This window comes from Ammospiza nelsoni, chromosome 3, assembly GCF_027579445.1.
Source record: "Ammospiza nelsoni isolate bAmmNel1 chromosome 3, bAmmNel1.pri, whole genome shotgun sequence".
NCBI classification, from domain to species: Eukaryota; Metazoa; Chordata; class Aves; order Passeriformes; family Passerellidae; genus Ammospiza; species Ammospiza nelsoni.
Window position 1 is genome coordinate 79,994,536 of NC_080635.1, and position 23,597 is coordinate 80,018,132.

At 45.7% G+C, this 23,597-nt stretch overlaps 1 protein-coding gene across 2 annotated transcripts in view; it reads right to left on the reverse strand.

Moving 5' to 3' along the window:
- Positions 1–23,597, reverse strand: part of GRHL1 (grainyhead like transcription factor 1) — a 40,817-nt gene that overhangs the window by 16,975 nt on the left and 245 nt on the right. Inside the window, exons 1-8 of one of the 2 annotated variants that reach the window (XM_059469425.1) lie at positions 23,265–23,377; positions 20,124–20,310; positions 17,157–17,227; positions 15,318–15,708; positions 14,485–14,561; positions 13,516–13,672; positions 12,951–13,062; positions 11,908–12,002 (exon numbers count right to left, since the gene is read on the reverse strand). In XM_059469425.1, the coding sequence (XP_059325408.1) occupies positions 11,908–12,002; positions 12,951–13,062; positions 13,516–13,672; positions 14,485–14,561; positions 15,318–15,708; positions 17,157–17,227; positions 20,124–20,310; positions 23,265–23,311 (1,137 nt within the window). In that variant the 5' untranslated portion in view covers positions 23,312–23,377. Of the gene's footprint in view, positions 1–11,907; positions 12,003–12,950; positions 13,063–13,515; positions 13,673–14,484; positions 14,562–15,317; positions 15,709–17,156; positions 17,228–20,123; positions 20,311–23,264; positions 23,378–23,597 lie in introns of those variants that run through there. The other variant, XM_059469426.1, reaches the window with a different exon arrangement.

Below are 23,597 nucleotides of genomic sequence, written 5' to 3' on the forward strand. Positions count from 1 at the left end.
AGAAGCAATATAACATTCTTAAGTCTTTACATAAGCCACTGGAGGGGACAAAACCACTTTGTCCAAAACAGATTCCATCAGACCCTCCAAACTCTAGGAAGACTCCACCCATCTTTCCAGCCAAGAACTCTCAAATGTCACCATCAAACTTTTAGCAAAAGGGATGCTCCTACAATCAATCCTCACTGCTCAGTGTTTATTAGCATCTTGGTAAGACCACAACCATGTTCCAAAAAATTCACGTTACTATGGGTAAGTTAAATCTTTCCATGAGTTTGACACGAGCACAGCTTATGCTTGAAAGTACTTGGTTGAGGCTTTTTTCAAAAGGCTATTAAAAGCTTTTAAAAAAATATTAGGCAATATGTAATCTTTAAACACAGAAATAACACCATTATTCCAGTGAGGGTTTCTGGGTTTCACACTAAGTTGAACACTTTGAATATTCCTTAGTAAGACCTTCAATACCCTGTTAACATTCAGCTGGAAAGGGTAAGAGAAACAGTTCCATTATTACAAAAAATTAATTACAGGGAAAATTAATTACACATAGGAACATATCTAATTTCATTTTCATAACTGCTTGAAAAAACAACAAAGAAACCCTCTCAAAAACACAAATCACACACAACCAGAGAACAAGTCCAATGCTGCTTAAGAGAATAAAGAAATATCCTTAAGTGGATATGAGCAGATAGACGAGAGTACTTTGTATCTAGATAATGGGCTTGCAGTGTGCCGGGCTTTTCTACAGACACAAGGCCTATTACTGGCACACCTCAGAAGCTATGAGGATTAATTACCAGGAATTTACAAGCCACCAAGACCTGCAACAGCTTCTCTCCTCTCTGCCTGAAGAATAAAGGCTGGGAACTCACTGCTTTAAAAAATAATCAAAGCCTTGGGAGCCAGAAGCACCTTCCCAGAGATTTTGCAGGAGCACCATGCCAGCCCCCCATGCTCGCTTAGGTGGTGCCTCCAGCAGCGCCATCAGAGCAGCGAGCTGGTGCCACCTCCCGGAGCTGCACAGGCTCACACAGCCTTGGGAGAGCTACAGGCTCTGGCTTTGCTAAGGGCTGCTTATCAGCGTCCTCTTTGCAGGGCTCTGAAACATCCTTTACCAGTTTTAACAATGATGGGAGATGGAAATGTAAAACCCTGACCTGCTGATAGTTTGTAACCACTGACATTTCCCTGCCATGTATAATAGAGCCGTATAAAAAGCTGGGGCAGGGAGGAAAAACAGTGCAGGTGAGGGACTTCTTTTGCAATAACCTGTCTGAGTACTGGGGATTCACATGCTGCTTCCTGCAGCCCCTGTGCCTTGAGAGGGCAGCACAGCTGCTCAGCAAGCAGCCCCCCTATTCCCCCCTGGGCACACACCATCCCAGAGATTCCAGTTCCCATGTCCCCACCAAGGCCTGCTGGGCCAAGGGACATGGAATGAGTGAAACACCACCCACCCAACCCAGGCCAGCACAGCAGCCCCTGACCCACACTGCTGCCTCTGGGGGGACTGAAGCCAGGAACAGGTGCAGGATGCCAGGGGAGCTGGTGCTCAGTGCCTGCTCACCCTCCAGCTGTGCCCCAGCATCCCAAACCCACGCTGTTCCAAGACAACTTTTTGTGAAAGCATTAAATACATCACAAATCTCAGTCAGGAAAATTATTTTAAAAGAAGCTGTTTGCAGTCTTTCCCAGACTAACCCAAAGGATGGCTTTGCCTGCTTTTATCCACCCCACTTCCCTTCCTGCTACCTTTGCCTTCACAAGGACATTTTGCCTGCAGTGCTGGTACAGCCTGGGGGAAAGCTTCAAGGAGTTTGAAGAGCTGCTCTCACCAGCTTAGGAGTTTGGTAATCAGATGTATGCACACCCTGAATAATTGCATTTCCTGAGCAGGGGTTTTGTTTTTTAAAAGACCCTCAACTCTGGTGTTTGCATATTTTTAAATTTTAAATTTACCTATACTGAATATTCACTCAACTCATTTCTGTATTAAAAAATTACTACAATCTTTAAGAAAAACATGCCCAAGCAGCCACATCAGCAGGTCCACCACCATCTCAGAATTTCTGTGAAATCCCTCAAATGAGTTTCACACCACTGGACACCAGAAGATTCAGTGTGCAGCATCAGCAGTTCATTAGCACATGGTGTCACTTCTCTTCTGAGATTTCAAGTTCATGGTTTCAGTTTTTATGGCTTACCAGCCACACAAAGCCCACTGGGCTGAAGTAGAAGAGCTGGTCTCAGCACAAGAGACACATGTTACTACAGCAGAGCTGCACAGGTATCCCATGGGAATTTAGGACTGCCTGTCAGATGTCAAAGATTATCCTCCTACTTCAGAGTCTCCTCATTTGATTAGCTTTGGCTTTAAGCAGCTGACTTCATTTTCATGCCATTTAAATCTTCAGGACTCTAGGCAGGAGATGACAACTAAAACCTAATCATGTCTCTGAAGCAACAGAGAGCCAGCCTGTCTTCTCCTGTTTGTACTAAACCACTTCAGCTCAAAAGGAGCATCTACTTCTCCCTACCCACCCTGTACCTCCTATTTTGAGCAACTTCAGGTTGCCTCAAGCTTCACAAAACAGAATTTTAGCAAACAGCTTTTCCCAGTTTGGGCTAAGACAGTTTCAGCCAGGTTCTTAATGTACAGGAATATTTGACTTACATTAGAAATGAAATGTAAGGCCAAGTGACTGCATCAGCTATATCCCCACCCCAAAATTGCCAGAAGAAAGAAAAACGCAACCACAGAAGTTGCTCTGCGTCTTCAGCCTGCTGAGCAAGATTCCTTTTCATGTGTCCAACCTATTTTTCTAAGGGCAGTTCCGCATTCTCAGCTATATTAAGATTTGTTGTTACTTTTAAAAAAAACATTTTCATCTCGCCTCCCAAGATTCAACATAAAGACAGCACTTAAAAATAGAGCACTGTCAAGCCTGGGCACTTACACACATGAGTCAATCCCTCAAGTTACGCAGATTTTCTTTAAAACTGAGATTTGTAAAGGGATTAGAAACCTGTTCTCGAGTTATTTTGCTTGCTTGGCAGTTGAGCCTCTAGTCTATATTTGACTACATATATCTAGGCTACCACATAGCCAGGCTTTTCTCTCTAACCCAAGGCAGGCTTTATTCCTTTTTTTTTTCTGTTGATTTTTTCCACACTTTTTCTAACCCCTTTTAAAAAAAGCTGAGATACTCATTGAGGCAAACGGCTTCACAATGGTGGCATATCAGATAAAATCAAACAGCATGAAAACTGTGAGCTGCTACAAGTTGCTAACCTCCCACACCTGGCATTCACTCCAACACTCCGGAGCCTCCTTTCCCCAATGCCATGCTGGGTTTCCTGCAGCCTTTGGGGCAGCCCAGCTGCACACAACAAAAGACTGAAGGCACAAGGATTAAAGCACCTCCTCTGGGATCATGCTGGAAGTTAGCGTGGGAAGAAGTCAGACCTCATGACTTCTCTGTCTGCTTTAACCATCCGACCCCTCATGCCCCTCCTCACCAAAGGTGGGAGGAACACACCGTGCCTACACTCAAATCCACGAGAAACAATCTTCCATTTTAATAACGCAGAAAAAAAATTAATCCGACAGCTCTGCCGTGTGCCCTCAAGGAAGGGCAGCAGAGACAGCCAAGTTCTTTCCACACAGCACCTTCTTTTAACAAGATCTGCCTTTCAAACAAACCAGGAAAAACAGACATAATTAAAGGGCAATCAAAGCACTGCAGGAACCTCTCTGTCAGCGAGATGAAAGATGCCTTTTTTAAATGAAGGCTTGCATACCCAGATCTCTTCTCCTCGGTTTATCTTGGATGCCGAACTTTTCTGTCACACAAAAAGCACTAGCAATTCTGGTGAGTCCAAAGGCTACATATGCAGCAGCTTTAGATGAAATGTCACCTTGTGCAGGCTCATCTGCCCAGTTGGAAAGGAGCAGTGTAGGTTCTCACTCATGGCAGCTGGGGCTGCCACAGGCAATGGGGAGCAACTTGTGTTAGCACACCATGAATTCTGAACAGTGAGAGCAAACACAGGCACAGGTAGCACTATCCTGCAAAGTCCTGTACATCCTTCTGGATAAGGACCTACACAGGCAGACCTGGGACTTTTCCAGGCTGATCACCTTGCTCCACATTTATTTTGTTTCAAGAGAAGGCAGGTAAATGGTATTATCTCCTCCTATTTATGAACCTATACATTTCTGTGTCCAAAGGATTAAGACATTACTCAACAATCCAAGTCCACTGGATATTTCTTTCTCTATTAAGAATTCAGATAACAACCTTAGCTCTTTTCTAACACTAGTACACCAAAGCCTCTCATTTTAACCAGTTTGGGTTGGAAGGGACCTTAAAGATCATCAAGTCCAGCCCCCATGTTATGGGCAGGGATACATTTCACCAGACCAGAAGGCTAAAAATCCCATCCAACCTGGTCTTAAACACTTGCAGGAACGAGACATCCACAGCTTCTCTGGGCAGCCTGTTACAGTGGCTTAGCACCCCTCACAGTGAGGAATTTCCTCCTAATACCTAATGTGACTCTGTCAGTTTGAAGCCATTCACCCTTGTTCTATATCACTGTAAGCCCCTGTAAAAAGTCCCCCTCCAGCATTCTTTTAGCCCCCCTTTTGGTCCTGGAGGGTGTTCTAAGGTCTCTCCAGAGCCATCTCTTCTTCAGGCTGTACAACCCCAACTCTTCAGCCTGTCTTCATAGGAGACATTCCAGGCTATGTTATATTCAGTCTGTGTTATATTCAACTTAAAATTGTCTGTATGTTTTTGATCTTGGATGACTGTGTTTGTACAGAATACAGAGTTTGGAGCCTACAACACAACAGGTTAAACTGCAATTAGCTTCTTTCCAGGGAATGCAGCTGCTTTTCTCAGCCTTGGCTAAATAGTTTCAATGTTATGCCCAAAATACAGTAGGTAAAGGGATTCCAGTGGATCTAAAAATCATTTTCCTGACACAAAGGCAGTGTATCCCTCTTCCATAAAGAAAAACTAACCAGAATCTCAAAGTCTGTAATTTCAATGCTGATAGCTGAAATCATATGGTTTCTCTAAAGGCTTGGACAAATATAAACAGCAAAGAGGAAAAAAAAAACCCAGAGTATTTTCTAAAGATTGGTCCCCATATGTTTCCTCTATGCTGCAAGCTGGTTGGATGGAAAACATCTCCTGTTCAACAGCCTTATGAAGTACACCAACAGAGTTCCAAGCCCTTCTGAGAGGCAGAGCTGTCAACCTGGGCACTGCCTTGTGCCAATGTAGCTACATGGCTTCCAAGATTGGCTCTGGGTGAGAGCCAAGCAGCTTCGAGTGCAGGCAGGGCAAGCACAGGTCTGCCTGCACACATCCACGAAGGCATGTCCTAAGAAAGCAGCTCTGGGAAGACTCTTCTGTATTTAAAAGAAAAAAACCCCAAACCCACACTTTGGTAAGATCACCTGAGAGGTGGCTAATCTTACTGCTCTCACATTCGTTTCTTCACCTCCCACACGCACCACAGGTTTTGCATCAGCAGGAGGTGAGCCAGGAAAGAGATAAAAAATTGGGCAATTCATGCACCTGTGGGCTCCTGAGCCGCCTCCTGCCTTTGGGATCGGATGCTCCAAAAAAGGCTTGTCTGGCACATGGCTGATAGGGCTGCATCCGCCCCAGCTCCGCCAGGCAGCCCCAGCACCATCCTGCTCACAGCCCAGGAGAGTGAGTTTGCATTCAAACCTACCACTCCCAATCTGGGTGACTTACACAGAGGCCATCATGGGTCCCACACCATGTCAAGGAATGACAAGTGGGAAATACAATCCGCCTCCAGATAAAGAACATCCTCCTAGCAAGTTTACTCCACCAACAAAACAAAAAGGAATGGTAATGAAAGGAAAATACATATTCTGCTCACAAAGAGCAATGCTGATTGTTATTCCAACCTGTTCTGAGGCAAGGAAATATAGGAATGTCTCTGCTCACAACACCTGGGAAACATGGGGATAATGGTTCCCAGTTCTACTGATGCTTCCTCCCACCCCACGCTTTGATAAGATAAAGCTGTGGGCCAGGTTTTGTAAGGTTGATTGGAAAGAAAGTAAAAACAGCAGTTTGGAAAAAACAGTGACAATGTGTTGAAAAAAAACCCCAAACAACAAATAAACAACAACAAAAACAACCACCAAAAATCCCCCACATCAACAACAACAACACAAGTCTCCAAAAACAATGACAAAAGCTGAAACACAACAACAAAACACAAAACAGAGAATTAAGTCTATAAATGCACAAAAATTACTGAAAATAAAGAGTTGCCATCAGACAAAAAAGTAATAGAGAAAAGGGAAAAGAAAAACAAAAAATCACCTCCTAGTTTTCTCTATAGAAAAGCTAATGTCAAGAGATTTTCCTTTCAGTTTTGGCAAACACCCTGTGAGCTCCTACTTGGAAGGCCAGACAATGGCAGAGGCTTGGGACATGAAGGTGAGATAAAATACTGGGTTGAAAACTTCTAGTTGGCAATGCTTAAAATCAAGGACGGCATATGCTTGTTTTCCAGAAAACCCAGGACAGAGCAGGGAGAGGTCAGTGTTAAGAGGCAGGTAAGCAATACTTGCTATGACTTTCCTATGTCACTGCTCCAAAGGCTCTGTGTACCTGCCTCAAAGTATTTCTGGTCTGCAGCCTTGGCTTCACACCAATCTCTTTCCTTTAAGTATGTTTGACTCATCACATTTCATAGTTTCATTTCCAACTAGTCAAACCTGTACCTCCTCAATGCTGCTGAAGGTGGCAACACCTTCTTTAATGAGGCATATGACTGCTGCTTCATTACAATGGCATCCATATAAATGGATGCAATATTCATCAATCAAAAAAGTTTAAATTCTTTCTACAGCGTACACCAAGGGAGGATTAGGCTAGAATAAGCTCCTAAAATAAATCAGTAGTGTACCACCCAGTCTCGCTTCAAGTTGTAGCAAGAGATCCACCCTCTCCAAAAACTGAACTCCTCTAAACAAAATAATCTTGCCAACACATGGGAGGATCTGCCAAGAAGACTACCTTATTGCCTAAATTTCTATTTCAAAAGGCTATCCCAAATTAGATGCAAATTACCATAATATTAGGACCATTCCACTCTTCTTGGACCAAAAAAAAAGTAATAAAAAAAGTACTGTTGAATTGCTCTGTCATTCAGGGCATCAATTAAGACACACTACAGCATCTTCCCTTTGGTGAAAAGCAGCAAAAAGCTCTGTCATGATATTCCTGAGCTCAAAATGCCTGTTACACTCTCTCCATGTATTCCCTTTTAGTAGAATGAGGTTTTTCACACAGCATCTGGCTTACAATGACTTTTTTTTGGGAGGGAAGGAGTAGGAGGACAATAGAACCCTTAATGTGCAGTGACATCATTTTTGGCTGCAGTCCCTATACCCAGCCTATAGCAAGCCAGACCAAAGACCTCCACGGGGGCCTTCTCTGGGAGCTGCTGGAAGCAATGCTGCCTTTCAGAAGGGGTGCCCCAGCACAAGGGCAGGATCCCTGCCCTGTCAGAGCTCCAGAAACAGGCAGGAGGCTCTTGCAGTCACTGTGCAGACAACAATTCACCCTGTTCAGACAAGAGGCCCCAACCCTCCTGCTCCACAGGGCAAGAGCTCAGACAGGATTTGAGCAAAGCAGGATCCAGCAAAGCCAGTTAACCCTGGGGAAACCAATCTGTCCAGATTGTTCAAGTGCCACTGACCTGAGAGCAGGCCATGTCCCCAGGCCAGAGTTAAGGGACAGAATTTGCTTTGCAGCCTAACGGGTAACATAGCAGAGATAACAGGACAATAGCCAACCTTAGGAAGAGCAGTATGAAATGTGCATTTAGCTGCAACATAGTGGCAATCTTCATTAAAAGACCTTTATTGGGTTCCAATCAAGAAAAGGAGAGCCTGGCATGTTGTACAGACCTGGGAAGAGATGGATCCCAACCTCAAAAACTCATGACCTGAAACTAAAACCATTTATTCTGACTGACATGGGCGACACAGACACAAAAAGGGATGCAAGGATTCCTATTCCCAACTTCTAACATCCCCACATTTCAAAGACAGCCAAGCCTGCTCAGTGAACAAGAAGGGGCAGACACCTTTAGCGAAAGCTGCACCCCAGCTCTAGACACCCTAATGAAGTCATAGACGCAACAGATGACGAGCTTGTGTTCAGACATCTAAAAGCTTCTCTGCAGAAGAACCCCACCTTGACTGTCTGCCCACGGCAGACATCCATCATGGGGTGGGAAACTGTTTGAAGTTTCCACAAGCCTCAGGGTAACTCAGCTGCACATCTCAGACTCATCAGATCATGCTTCCACTCCAGCAGGATGGCTCCTAATTGAGGAGCTACACTGGCTTTCTTAAATACCCCATTCAACAACCCACCAGTCATCAACTGATTTTCTAGTCCACCCTCTTCCCTTTTCTGCTTACAAAGCATGACTGCCTCCCCATTCAACTATTCCCTTGCCCTGCTCTGGCAGGTGATGGGATCAGACCTCACCTCTAACACAGACATCTGAAAGCCCACCTGAATCACTGCTTACCCCCTCTGCAGTGTCTCCTGACAATCCTTCTAATCCCACTCTCACTTCTCCTTCAAATCTCAACAGTACCACTTCAGGGCAGGTTGCCTCTTTCAAAGTCTGGCCTTCCTCCCCAGCCCTCGTTCCCCTCACTGTCTCAGAGCAAGGAGGCTTTGGATGCTGGGTTCTTTTCCAGCTTGAACACACTCTTGCAAAGGTCAGAGAATACTTAAAGCAGCCTCTGTTGAGAAGTGGCTGCTTCCAGCAGCTCCTGTGATGTCCCAAAACAACAGAAGAGGGCAGAGAGGAGCTGCCAGAGAGCTAAGCACATTTGCTCTGAAATCCATGAACACAGTCAGGTCCCAGACTGGGCAGTGTCTGTCATGCATGAAATATCCCTGGTTTCTACACCCAAGGGCTCACCAACAGCACAGCAATGCAAGCAGCTGTGGGACAATTCCACAGCTGTGCAGAGCCAGGCTGTCCAATGTGTCCAGCAACCAGAGCCCTGGCCTTGCTCTCTGCTCTCCCAGCACAACACAGCTGGGAAATTCCTTTCTACAGAAGGAGCACATGACTTGTATTGTATGAAAAGAGCGTTTCTTCACCAGAAAGGTGCAGTTTACTAAACCCCCTTAGTGCCCCAAGGGCACTGGCAAAAGCACTCTCAGGCAGGTGACACCCTCCTGAACAGACACACTGGCAGAGGTGCAATATTCCTGTACATCCCCACAAGAAGGTACATACATGGTCCCAGAGCTGCTAAGGGCATCTCCTTGTGATAATATGCTATTTCTGCTTCAATCTGACACACACTCTGCACGTCCAAATGAGTAACTACATCAGAGAGCCCAGACACAGAGCCTCATCACCTCCCATTTGACATGGCTGCACAGGATCAAATAATTTCCACAGCAAACTGGAAGCAAAAGCAAGAGGGAAACGGGAGAAGCAGTAAGCCCAGAAGAATCACTTGGCACTGGTCCTCCAGGGCTCAGGAAGCAAATTTCTAATGATCAAGGCTTGCTGGCTGGTTAAACATACTGTCTATGCAGCACTTCTGCTGTTATTAAATATAAACACTGTATTTATTGCTGTGAAGGAATTTCTGTAACATCAGAAACTCAGCTCTATCTGTTCCTTGCTTTCTTCATATACTTTAAGACTGCTGTCAGGGGTTGGGGGGAAGGGAGGGAAAGGAAAAGAGAGAGCAAGAGCATACAAGGTAAATGAACCATGCAATAAAAATTGTTGAAATTGGCTCAGACATCTCCTGATAAGATCAGAAGTAGAGAAAGAACTGCAGATCTTCTTGTGAGAAATTCAGTCACTGAGAAAACACATCCATTCAGGGAAAAAATGAAGTTAAACAGACATTTAAGAACATGGAGCCTTTGCTAAAAATGCCAATTCTTTAAATACTGAAATTGAGGGTGTTTTTGTCTTAATATGATTCTGATCCCAAGAGTCTAGGCTTGCATATTTGGTATCAACAGCGCCCTCTGAAAGTTCATATAAACCAGGACTCTCAGTATATGGATCTCACACACTAAGACTGTGAATCTGGAGGCAAATTTGCCTCTGTAGCTAAAAAAGTCTGTCTCACAGCTCCCCACACCATTTCATCCCATGAAGTTCAGCCATGAGGTGAAATATCACCATGAAGGTCCTTAGACCCTTTCAAGATGCTATTGGCAATTTCATTATAGACTGAAACTAATCATTCATGGGTCTGCAGAGTAACTTGGCAATAGCCACCTGGTAGGAAGGGATGGCTTTCCTTGGGGCAGCCACAAAGTTCTCAGCACCAGCTGTGAGCCCTGCTCCTGAGTTAATGGCTCGTTCCTACTGCTGCAGAGTGGCTGAGCCAGCAGAGAGGCAGCTGCAGAAAGTGCTTCCAGCTCCTTGAGGACTTGCATTGTTCTGCCTGCATGATCCACCCCTGTGTGCAAATCCTAAGCCTTTGCATACCTCCTAGACACCGACTCCCTGCGTTTGTTAAATGTCTGACTGGCTATGGCAGCAGGATAATACTTACTGACTCCTTTTGACAGCTCTTCTGTTTGTTCACAAAGTGAAGTGCTTCATGTTTTAGAAATCATGTCAGCCTTTCAGCATCCTCCAGCAGATAAGGCCCTCCCTGCCAGCCCTCTCAACCCGACTGAAGCCAAATCTGCTGAAAAGGCGATCCTGGCACCCAACACCAGACTCAAAAGTAACGTCCCACACATTGCAAAGCACTGTCAGCAGCAGCACACACACAGCTCCTCACTGCTGTCTGCTACGCATCCCAAACTTCTCCCACAGAGCTGAAACCTAGCAGCAGTCTCCATACAGTATTTTCTCCACAGCCCTTGTGCAGGACAGCGCACAGTTTGTGGTGACAGCAAGCTCTGTGCAGTGACAGCAGCCCTTGCTCCTCCTGCAGAGCAGGAGCACACACAGCTCCAGAGAAGGAGCTGCGTTCTTTGCTGAGAGTTCCCCCAAGCCAGGCTCTCCCTAGACATGGCACTCTGCAGCCATCAGTGTTTGTCCCCATGATGCTGGTGACTACTGGGACTGCTTGCTGGTACCACTTACTAGCACTGCCAAGGAAACAGCCAGTCTCCAAAAAGGAACAGAAACCATTCCAAATTTTTAAAGAAAACCCAGGCAGTAATGAAATTCTCAAAAGAAAATTCCTTCACTTTGACTCCAGCAGCTAACCAGTGAGAAATGCCTCTAGAACTGGGTTGGCTCCACGCTTTGACTTTTCCTTGAACCTACAAGATACACAAGGCTTTTCTAGCAGCCAGAGTGGCTCAAACAGCTGCAGTAAGCTACTAGCCAGGGAAGCTTCCTGTACCTACACACCTACAAAAGCACCCACAGCTCTGAGGAAAGATCAAACCAGAGTTCACCAGGAGGCTGTTCTAGTTAGAAACAGGTCACTGGGTGTTGGGATCCGTGGTTTAAGCAATGCATGCCACAGCTGCTCCCTCTCTGGTGGAAGGCAAGGCCATGGCTGGAGCCCCAGCTCCCCTGCAGCTGCCCCCTACACCTCCCTCACACCTCCTCTGCTCCCAAACGCTCCTCTGTGCTTCCTTCTGTCAGTACTTGTCTCTCAGGCAGCCACTTCTGCCAAGAACCCTAAAGCAGTTGCAAAGCTCTCCCAGTTGCACATGCAAACCCTCTTAAGAAATAGCCAGAAGGTTTTGCCTAATGTAGGAGCGTAAACAAACTTGTTACACGCTAATCACCAGGTAGGCCACACACCCTTCCCTTCCCCCAGCCCCTGAATCTGCTCAAAGGACAGGAAATACAATCGTGGTCACATACCTTTGCTTCCTCGTTGATGTCCCAGGTGAAGGATATTGCATTGTAGGCAATCTCCTCAATGTTGCTGATGGTGTTGAAGCTCTCCTTATAGTCAGCTGTCACACAGAAGGGTTCATGAGGGAGAGGAAGAAGAGATATTACCTGAGTTCTTAATCACATGAAGCAGCCAGAAACTGTACCTCTTCAGCAGCCCCTTGGGGGGCAAAAAAAAGCTGAACTGTACCTTAGGAATGGATTTTTAAAGAGGCTGGAAATGGTTCTCACAAAAAAACCCTCAACAAACAGGAGGAAGGAGCAAAATGGGACTTGCAAAAATTCTAAACTAGAAACTGCAGTGACAAAGGCAGATCCCAAATATGAGGTGTTCTGTGCTATGTGCGGGAAACTCTACCCTGTATGGCAAGGACATAAGCTCTCAATAAAACTCCTTCAATAACAAACAAAGATTTGCATGCGCGTCTGCTTTAAGTGCCAAGTGATTAATCCCTGCTTTGATTCACAGAAGGAAGGGACCAGGAGTACAGCCCAGCCTTCAGCCAGAGAAGGCTGGAACCCAGCCAGCCCCAGCCTTGTCTGGAGGCAGGTGGAAATTTGCAGTGTTTTCTTTTTTTACATGTACCAAAGACGAGTTGTGAGCAAAGCTGTGGGAAGGAGGATCATTAGGCTCGAGGTATTCCTACAAGGATCTTGTCCTTTGAAGAAACACAATATTTAGGACAGCCACTGGGACTACAAGCTGTGACTTAGCTACAAGTACCAGGATATTCTAAGAAAACCTGTTGTATGGAGGGGATTGTTGGATTTCCCAAGACAAAACCCACCAATCAAAATCCTAAAAAAAAAAAAAAAATCAGCCTCTTTAGTGAGTTCTAAAAACTACAGCATTAGTTCCAATCACAAGCCATCTCTGGGCTTTCAGCAAAGCTATGGAGGGCAGAGAGGGATCCAGAAGTTCCTTAAAATAACAAAGCTTTGGCAGAAAACGGAACCTTGCCAAGGAATTAAGTCTTAAGTCTGACATCAGCAATGAGACTGTTCCTTACCTATGTCAATGCATCTTTGTTTGGCTGTGTGCTGTCTTGAGTGCCAGTATTTCCAGTGCCTGAGCTGATCTTCCCTTGTTTTGTCTTCAGCAAACACAACCATAATGACACTCTGAAAGGAGAGAGGGAAAGATTAAAAAAAAAACCCAAACAAAAACATGAAAGAGAAATAAAGAAAAGGCCAGAGAGTACATTTGGTTTGGAGCTTTAGGCTTTTCCACTTGAGGCAGTACAGTATACCTGGAACACCGTTGCCAAACAGGAAGGCAGACAACAGCACTTTCTTGGTCATAAACAGAGATGAGCAAAACTGCTCTCCTAACCAGAATTCAAGGATCTCATTCCAGGTGTTGCATCACCTTTACACAAGTGCTGACACCACTTCTTAACAGTCTGAGCCAAGCTGGGCTGGCCTGGCAGTAGGTGGACAGCAAAGGAACGAGCACTGACGTAAGAGCACAGCTGAGTTGCCCTTTGTGCTGATGCTCTGGTCGAGATTGCTGCACTTTAAGGTTACCATGGTGCACACCCTCCCTCCCAAGAAACCACAAGTGCTGCCACTCACTCGAACTTTACTGATGGGGTGGTGGATTCCTTCAGTGCTGCTGACTTCTTTCAGCGTGATTGGGTAAAATTGACCTTTATTCAGGTAAGTCATTGTGCTGTCCCCAGGCTTCTGGCGGAGGGACTTGGAGGCTTCCAGAGTGTATTCAAAGTTATTCCTATAGAGTGAAGAGTGTAGTGATTGCTAAGGCATTTTCCTGGAAAGCTGATTAAACGTCCCACATTTAATTTGGAGAAATTCCAAAGTCGTTAGCTGACTCATTAAGCCATCAACAGGCAAAGAAGTTGGAAAACAGGATGAGCCCCTTTTCCAACCATTTCCTTCATGAATGAACATTTTAAGAGAAGTTCTTGGCAAGCAAAATCCTAAGACACATGAGCAGGCAAGACTGGAAGGTCCCTATTCAGGCTGAGAGCAGCAAGCTGCCCTCAACCAACAGAAAAGTATCTATTAGCAATTTAATTAAATTCACAAGTTAATAAGCTACTCAGTGGCCATCACCCTCTCAACTGCAACTATCAAACAAGTTGCTCCCCTCCTCTGGAGTTCAGGTGAGTTTTATTTCTCCTGTTTTTGATGTAAATTTCCAGCAGACTGAGAGCAAGACAAGCACACCAGGGATGGGGGGCACAGATGGAAGCAAACTCCCAGATCACTCCCAGACAGTATGGCCTCTTCCCATGGGACACAGATTTGGTGCAAGGACCCTAACTGAAGATGGATGGTATTTACAGTCTTCCAGGTAGTTTTCTTTAAAGTATTTGTTTTCTTCAGAGATACAATTTTATCTTTACAGCTACAATTTTCAACTGTGAAATTCAAAAAAGCAGACAATTGTGGGTTTGAGATGCACAAGCCCCCTCAAAATCCAACTGTGACTTGGTGCAAACTGGCATGAGTTGTACTGCTTGCTCATGGACAACTAAGAGAATAGGAGGATATGGGCAAATGGGAGCCTTAAATCATTACCCAGAAATGCTGTCAAAAACATAATCTTCTGAATTCATGTTAGCCATTCGGAGATTCAGTTCAGTAGGAAAGAAAACCTGGAGTAGACAAAACAACAATTAACACTGCAGCAAAAAGAAAAGTCAGTATTAAATAGACACTCCTTACCACGGAACTTCTGTCAGGCAAATTGTTCAACAGATAACAAACGATTTTTGGTTTCAACAAACAGGACACTTGAATAGTGTTTTAATCCAAAACTTCTGGGTGTCAGCTAAGCACAACATCTCGTAAGCCTTCCAAGTCAGCTTAAGGCAAAATTTTAATGCTTTCCCGAATCTCGAAGGGTATAGCTACACAGCTCCTTGAGGTTTGGCTTAAAAATCAAAACATGGTTACACTGCTATTTTCAGTTGGTATCATAAAACAAAACCCACAGATTTTCTCACTCAAGGGCCCTACATAATCCAACTGTTTTCTATGGACACACACCACACCTAGAAACTGGCAGTAAGGAAGCTTACATACAGTCACTTCACTTTGGTACCTGCAAAGGCACCACAGAGTGCTGAACTCTTGCAAAACCCTGGCTCTATGGATCGAGATAACTATTTCCACACTCTGCAAGCCAAAGCCTCTGTCACTAGTCAGATTAGTCATTCACTTTTGATAATGATTGCATGTTGCGAAGGTTCTATTTACTAAGTTTTAATTATGCACTTTTCTGGGAAGGCCTTCTATTTCTAAGCCACTGGACAGCTTTCTGTCATGTAACAAGAACAGTTTAAGATGGAAGTGAATCTCTCCATCCAGATCAAGACAGACACGCACACAGCAGCTGCCTCTCCCGGTACCTCTTGCACACCCTCCTTGAAGGTCTCCGAGAAGGTGGAGTCTGGCGTTCGCCTCTGCGAGTTCTGGGGCTGTGTGCTGGAACTGAACTGCTCGGGGTTGAGGTTCCTGTCGAAGACCACCACGCGCTCGGGCGGCTCGGGGTGGTACACGCCGGGCGGGATGCCCACGGCAAAGCCGTGCGCCTGCGTCTCCGTCTTGATGGAGTGCGTGGGCATGGTGGCAATGGAAACCGTCACCGTCGTGTCAGGGGTCGTGAGGTGGCCTCGCTTGTCCATGCCCATCTGGGGGGTGTGCGGAAGTACAATATTGAAAGGCACATTTTTCAGAACCTGGACCCTGTTTTCTCCAGCAGAAATGAGCGATTGTTCTGTCATGTTTGGGATGCTGTTCCTTAAAAGGGCAAAAAGAAATCAGGCATAAATTATACAGATTATTTTCTCAATAAACAAGAGCTAGAAAAGCTTTTCAACCTTTTGGACAAGGACAGCTGACTCAAACTCTCCTGCTCCTGAAGCTCAATCCTAACCTGAAAAGCTGAGAAACTCATTAAAAAAACCCCATAACTCCTCTCCCACTGTTAATCATCCCACCTTGGACAGTAATTACCCTGGAGCAAAGTGTGAGGGTTCACAGCCCAGATCCTCACTGCCTGGAAAACAGCAGACCAAAACTAAGCACTTCCCACCACACAGTGGCACACACAGGCTCCACGAAGCTGCTCTTTGGCAGAGGGAGAAGGACTGACAGCAAGGCTGCTGCTCCCCTGCCCCAGGACTGTGCACCACCTGGGAAGCACTAATAGGGAAATTACACCCCTTGTTTCAGGCACAACCCCCCAAGAAAATCTGCACCAAGACTCCTTGGAATGGTTTGCATAACTTACCACACTCATTTCTGCCAGGACAGCACTGAGATCTGTGGCTGAGCTGACCTCATGGCTAGTAACCACTAAGTCAGCCTGCCCTCTCTTTCTCCCTCCCCATCAATTGGTCCTGCCCCCTCCTTCACATCAATTCAGACATTTCCCCTGCCTCCTTGGTGAGCCAATTCAGCTTTCCTGGCTGGCAGAAAACTAGCCAGCTTTTCCTTCCCTGTTTGGTGATGGATCAGTGTGAGACCCAATCTGGTTCAAGAGGAGCAGTGGGAACACATGGCTGGGAACCAGCCTGCTCTTTTCAACGACAAGTCACTCAATCTGCTCAGCCAGACCACAAAACCTCACCCCAGGTCCTTAAAGCATTCTAGTCTGTCCAAAGGAAGAGGATGGTAGGAGTGGAAACTGGCTTGAGTGAACCTCCCATTTGTTATATTCACCTAATTAGTAAAATCTGCTTGGGAGGCATGAGAGAGAGAAGGCAGGTAGGGGAAGCCAGACAGAAGTTCCAGAGAATACAAAGAAAGTCCCCAGACAATACAAAACCAAATCATAAGCACTTGGAAGAGCTTCCCAACTGGCCCATGCATGACACAGCAATGCTGCTGGCACCTGAGAACAAAAATCAGCAGAGAGCAACAGAAGTAACTCCATGAAAAATGGAAAGCGTCACCAGTGACTGCAGCCTGGGCGGATGCCTGCACCTAGAGTTAGAGAGCAGCTTTTGCTAGGCTGACTATATGACATCAGCACACCAAAAGCAGATGGATGGCATTAAGCAGCAGTTTGAGCCTCAGCTCTCCACACCATGGTTCAATCCCCATCCTGTTCCTAAGGCAACACAGAGGCACAGAGTAAAAGCTAACAATTTCTCTCCACACTGCAGCAAGTTACTTTCCTTCAGCAGCTCTGCTGGTTGAGGAGGCAATGGAGGAAATAGAGAAGCAGTAATAAAAAATAATACCTTTTGTTATGGTCTTGTTCAGGATGTTCTACCTCAGGCTTGGCTGTTGAAGATCTCCTCTCCCTTGGAACCTGAGAAATTTAAGACATACTATAATTCAATCCTTCCTCCCATACAAAAAAATTAGCTCCTTAAAATTTGGTCAAATTAAGGAAGCCTTACTTTGGATGCCAGGCCAACCCCAGGAGATGCCCCATAGAACCCTAGGCAGGCAACTCAGTTCCCAGGTGTCAGCCCTGAGCTCTTGCCAGCAGCAGGTGGTGAGAACACCAGTGCAGAAAATGATCCATCTACGGCTGGAGCACAGTCCTGGGGTGAGCAGGACCAAGAGGAGATTTCCCAAGGTTTTCTGGCAGTGCAGGTTCCCTCAGAGTTCAGCTTGCTGGATAAGCTCAAAGCTTGTGAAAGGATGCTGTTCCACATCCACTTCCCCAAGTGCTCTCCAGGCCATTCCCTCTAAGACCAGTTGAGGCTCTCCTCTGTGATCAGGCAATTTGGGGAGCACCATGTCCACTGAACGTATCGAGACACTACAGCACATGTTTGTGTATGGCCACACAAAACACACTGGCCAAAACTATATTAAAACTTTTATAAACAAAATGTAACCAGCATTCTGGATTTAAGACAGCTCAGTATTGCTTCTTGTATTTTATGCCACAGACAAGATTTGCCCTGAAAACACAACATCAGTCAAACAAGTCACCTTGCCCACACACATGCCATTTTCCTGGCTGCACTGCAAGGCCAAGGCTCACAGGAGAAGGTGAACTCTTGGAGCTGTGCTGGCTCAGCTCCTTGCATGGAGCACATAACCAGCACTCCAGCAACCCAAACAGCTCTTGCAGCTGCTGGCACAAGCCCGTGGTGCTCAGGTCCCCTCAGCCACACTGCAAGTCCACACAAGCTCTCCTGCCAACCCACACGTAAGGCCTAGGACTTTTGTCACCCTCATCATGCCTCCTGAACGAGCAAGCAAACATCTTCTGGTGTATGTATGGAGGAGTGAACTCCCACCACGCTCCTTCACCAAAGCCTGCTCAGATCCTGCCTCCATTTGCCAGCCTGGGTGCAGGGTGGGGAACCACTTCAGCATGGAGGCAAAGGCTGAGAGCACACTGGCACCAACAGCGTTCTTCTCTACACAGCTCTGACTGGAAACTACATCCTCACTCTTACACCTGGAATCCCCAGAAACATCAGAACTGTTTGATTTCCCACAGTAACCAGCAAAATGTGGAGAACCTCTAGATGGAGACTGCTGGGAGACCAGCACTAACTAGTCACCGAAAAATAAGAGTTTTCCAATCTGCGTTTGGCCAACACTCTCAAAAGAATTTTTATCCAAAATTTGTTTTCTATAAAGCCTTATTAACCACAGTTGAGCAAGCTCAGTAGTTAAATGGAAGGAAACAAAAGTTTTTTAGTTTTACTGTTTTGTTTTTTTTTTATAGGAAGGTGATCTCATCAGCTGCCTTTAATATGCAGAGTGTTAGAAATGCCTCGACATCATCTCTCTATAACATTACTCCATAGCAGCCCTCAATAAATCTTTCAACCTCCAGCCATTCTGCTTTATCCAAGTGTGCAGCCTACCTGTTCTTCCACCAATTTTTTCTGTACATCCACTCATACCCAAATATAAGAGCAAACCCTGAAACAGGCATTAATGTACAGCAAATCCCTTCTGCTTTGCCGAGCATGACGGATCAACATCAACATTCTTTTTGTAATCTACAGGTTTAGAAATCAAAATTGATCTTGTGGATTAAAATTGTTCTGGTGAAAGCATGTTGTTGTTTGGGTTTTTTCCCCAAAAGCACAGTAAGCACAAGCACAAAGCAGAAAGGCAGTTTTCTCACAAAACTAGCTGAATAACATCCACATCAGTGAGTCTGTGGCATTTTGTCATGCGTGTGTGGAGTGTTAATCTCCATATTAAGCATTACAAGAATATTTTGGTATGTAAGACATATTCAACTCTTAAAAGGGCAGGCAAGGGTCTTGTCTGCACCAGGCAATCTCTCCCAGTGCTTGAAGAACACAACTGAGGGTGGCAACTGCACTCACCACTGTTAAAAGACACAAGCCACAGTGCCAGGCAGGAGAGCCAAGTCAGCCTCCTGGCCTTCCTGCATGCTCAGCAAAGGAACAACAGGCATCTCCACCCAATGAGCCAGGCCACCATAACACAGGCGTCCCAACACAAGCAGGACCCCTCCCTGCCTGGAAATGCCTGCTGGTCCCACTGCCCTGGCTAGAGATAACTATCCTAGCTTTCGGTATTCGGGAAACAGAGCTCAGCAAAATGCACCCCATGCAGACCAGAATGTTCTCTGACTGCTCAGCTCAGCTGTGAGCACCTAGGAAGGCACAGGTCTCCAAGAAGACCACGAACACTGGGCAAGACAATCACTGCTATCAAAGGATTAACAGATTACAGCAGCTGAGGCTCACTGAGGGTTAGAGGGATGCAGACAGCAACTCTTTCAGATGGACACTTCAGCCCCACACAGCACCAAAATCCTGTAACTGTATCTTAGTATCAGCTGAGCTTACAGTAACACAACAAAGCCCCAGCAAAAGCCAAAGGTCCACCAGAACAGGGATCATGAGCAAAAGGAGTCTCTTACTCCATGTATATATATATATTCAGGCAGGGATATGGTACAAAGGTGTCACTCTTTATGACATTGCCTCTTGCAGAACCTGGGGTCAACAGAAAAAGTGCTACTCAAGTTGAAAGGCAGCAAAGTGCTACTTTTACACCAAGATCTTTTTACAGAGCTAAAAATAAAACAAATTTTCAGAAAGAGAGACATAGGGTTTTTTCAATTTAAAATCCACACTGTTTAAAGTCCTTGAGATCTGTTCACAGCTTCTGTAAAATCCTCTAGCAAATGACACCTTTTCCACAGGTGGAACACGAGGTCTGCTGGCTAGCAGAACAAGCCCAGGCCAATCTACCTTGTAGTAATCATAGAGCAGTCCGAGGGCAGCTGCACTGTCTTCATCCCCATTGATGCTCATCATAGCTTTGGTAGCTGCTGTGAGGGGATTTTCAAGAAAAGTTTTCCAGGCCTCATCTTCATTGGTGTAAGGACGTCTCTGAGAGTAGAGAGAGTCATTCTGAAGAACCAACACGGGTCTTTTACTTGAATCATAAAAAAAGAAGAAATAAAAAAAAAAAAGCCACCTGTTAGAACACATGAAAAACATTCCAAAAGTTCTTCAAAATTAGCTGCCCCAGTTTCAAGTGGTTCATATTCTGATTCAGTGTACTGCAAGGATTAGTCAACACAAAAAGCCCAGAAACTTAATTCTGATCTCACTCATGCTCAGAGTAAATCAGGATTAATTTGACCAAACTCAGATGGATTACACCAGCCTCTACAAAAAGACAAAGCCATGTAAGAGCACAACTGACCTGCTCATGCTCTGAATCCAACCCAGAAAGAGCAACACACTTTCTGGCCAACCACCTACAAAGCTCCAGCACATCCCATGTAAAACTGCCAAGGCACAACCTGATCTAGTTCCCATGTGGAACTAGAAGACGTGCATTAACGAAACATCTCTTTTCTCCAGTGCTTTCAAGTGTCTTCACTCTCAGAATAGATCTAAAAGCACCACCTAGAAGCTACTGATAAGTTACAGATGACATGGGGAAATAGGTAAAGGGGGATTCAAATCAATTAGGCAGTGTTTTTTCCTGACAAGGGGGAAAAAAACCAACTTACTGCCTAGTTACAGTTAAAACAATCCAGCACACTAGTTTGAAACACACTCAGATGAGTGAAGAAAAAGGGAAAAGATGAGTTATTCCCTTTATGCTGTAGTATATATATATATAAAATTATATTTACTCTGAACATTTGGAGATTGCTGGGAACCAACTCCAAAATTACTTGGAGATTCTGTCCACAGACAAGAGCAAGATGTGTAGAAAATGTTATCCTGCCAGCCTAGATAATATTTTTCTGTTCTATTGTAAAACATATGCTTCATCTTTTAAGTCAGCTCAAGTTAATTTTTAAATCTGACTTTTAAACCAGTTCAGTTTTCTTTCCAGTGCAAGTTTAACATTAGTTTACTGCAGATGGGCTGGGGGAGCAGGAGAGGCTTTTTTACTTTCCTTAATAACCCCAAACTTGACATTTTTGGTGAACTGGCTACAGTTAAAATAGAAAAGTAGTTATTTAAAAACAACTACCCCCACAAAAAAAAAAAAAAAAACAAAAAAACCAAAAAAAACCACCAACAAACAAAAAACCACCACCTTCGTATCCTTTTCCTAGTAGGGAATCCTTCTTTTCATCTATTTCAGATACATTCAGAGACTGAAATATACTACAAATACAAAAAGTTGTGAAATAGAAAGTTGTGAAATACTCTAATCACTATAATCAGCTTAGCAGTATCCTACATTTATCACCACCTTCTACCAAAAAGATTGCAAAGCAAATTATGCATTCGACGCTTTATCAGTTACACAAGTCACCCTGCCGAGCTGCCATCGCACAGCTTGGCTGAGCTGAAGGCACTGAAAGCAAGTGGGAGTTTCCAGGACTTGTAAGAGCACTTTGTGGCTATAAATCAGTATTATGGAGTTGAAAGAAGAGCAAACAAAAATGACAAAAGAGACAAGTTCTTGCACCAAGCCCATTCTTTAGGTCCTCATACGTATTTGTGCACACACTGACACAGACACCCGAACGCAGAGGACAGCTACTTTCTATCAAAGTGAGACGACCCACAGAAGAGAAAGCAGAATTTTCTTTAGGGACGTGGTACAAGCTATTGTTCTTAATATAAAGGAATCCTCAAATATCCATAGCAAATGGGAAGACTCACAGAGGAAAAGGCAACTGAAGTAACCTGGGTGCAGTTCCCTTGATCCATCCCACCAAGCTGAAGGGCTAAGTCAGCCTTGCTGAACTCACAAAAACACTATACTGATTCCCTCCAGCAACACAATACTCACATGGGAAGGAAAAATCATCAGAAAACCAAAAATACTGAGAACAAAAGCCTCAACTAGCCAGAAGCCTAGCGAATGCAAGAGCTAAGTATTTCTGTGTGATTTTTTATCATTGAAACACCGAAATTCAATGCACATTGCCCTAAAGGTAACCTACAGAATTATCAAGAAAAGCAGCGCTTGGCAGGAACTCCCTACTTCAGGGGAACCACAGCTTCTTTCACAAAAATGAGAACATATTGATAAGAGAAGGCAAACACATCTTTTTTCCCTACATTTTAGAAGATAACCGGCATGCTGATCTGCTCACACAGTGGTAGAAGTCCAGCAGAGGCAGAAAATTAAGCTTCATAGAGCAGTTCTAATAATTTCCCAATTATACTTTCCACTTGACCACAGTGGGAGCAGAGAAATACCACAAAACGCAGAGACTCTTTGCCTGTGATATTCCCCAGCCTGGGATGTTCTGTGTTCAGAGCACATAAACGATTCCTCCCTCCTTCACTGCTGCAGGTCCTGTCCCTGTCACCCTGTGAGCCCAGAGCCGCGCAGCCCGCTCCTGCACAGAGCTCGCCTCTGACGCTGGGGCAGCACCCAGGAGTGCTGTCACTGCTGTGCCAGAACAGCAAAGGGCACGTACCCAAACCGCTACGACCCCGTCTACTAAGTGTCACTGGAAATAAAAACACCTATGAAAAACCCTAGTCAGGGACATGAGTTAAGCGAGCTGCTGCATTGGAGTCCTCTTCCTAGAAAGTAGCATGTTGAAACAAAAAGTTGGGTTTAAAATCCTACACGTTCCCGAGGAAACGAGCGCATTTGAGTCACCAATCATTCAAAGTATAGAAATTTTTAATTCGGTCCTTGAAAGCAAATCCCTTCAGAGCTACCCCATTTTCTGGCACTCAGGTGTCCACGGCCACTGTCAGCAGATGGACACGGTGACAAGTGCAGCAACAGACCAGAGTCCGTAAACACAGCCTGGGATCCGCTTGAAGGCGACGTCTCGTACTCAACACCACGGAGTTACAGAATACACACACCTTGAGCTCAGTTTAACTCTTTCAGGACCCAACTTCGGCTACTCCGGGGTCGCCGCAGCCGAGCTGCCCGGGAGCCGCCCTTACCTGCCGAAGTCCACCTTGCCGGAGGGATGCGCGTCATAGAAATCCATGAGGGCGGCTGCGGCCGCCGGGCAGCGGCGCGGGGGCTCAGCCCGGCTCCCTCGGCCCGGCAGCTCCTCCCGACGGCGCGGCCGCCGCCGCCGCCGCCCGGGTTTAAGGCGCGGCCCAGCGGGGCGGGGGGCGGCCCCACGCCTCGCTGCGGGTGTCGGGTTTCAAAGCCGGCCCAGCCCCGGCGCTCGCCCCGCTGCGCCGCCGGCTCCCCCCCGGGGCTCAGCCCCCGCTCCCCCCGCCGTTCGCGCCGCCCCGCCGCAGCCTCCGGGTGCTCCCCCGAGAGAG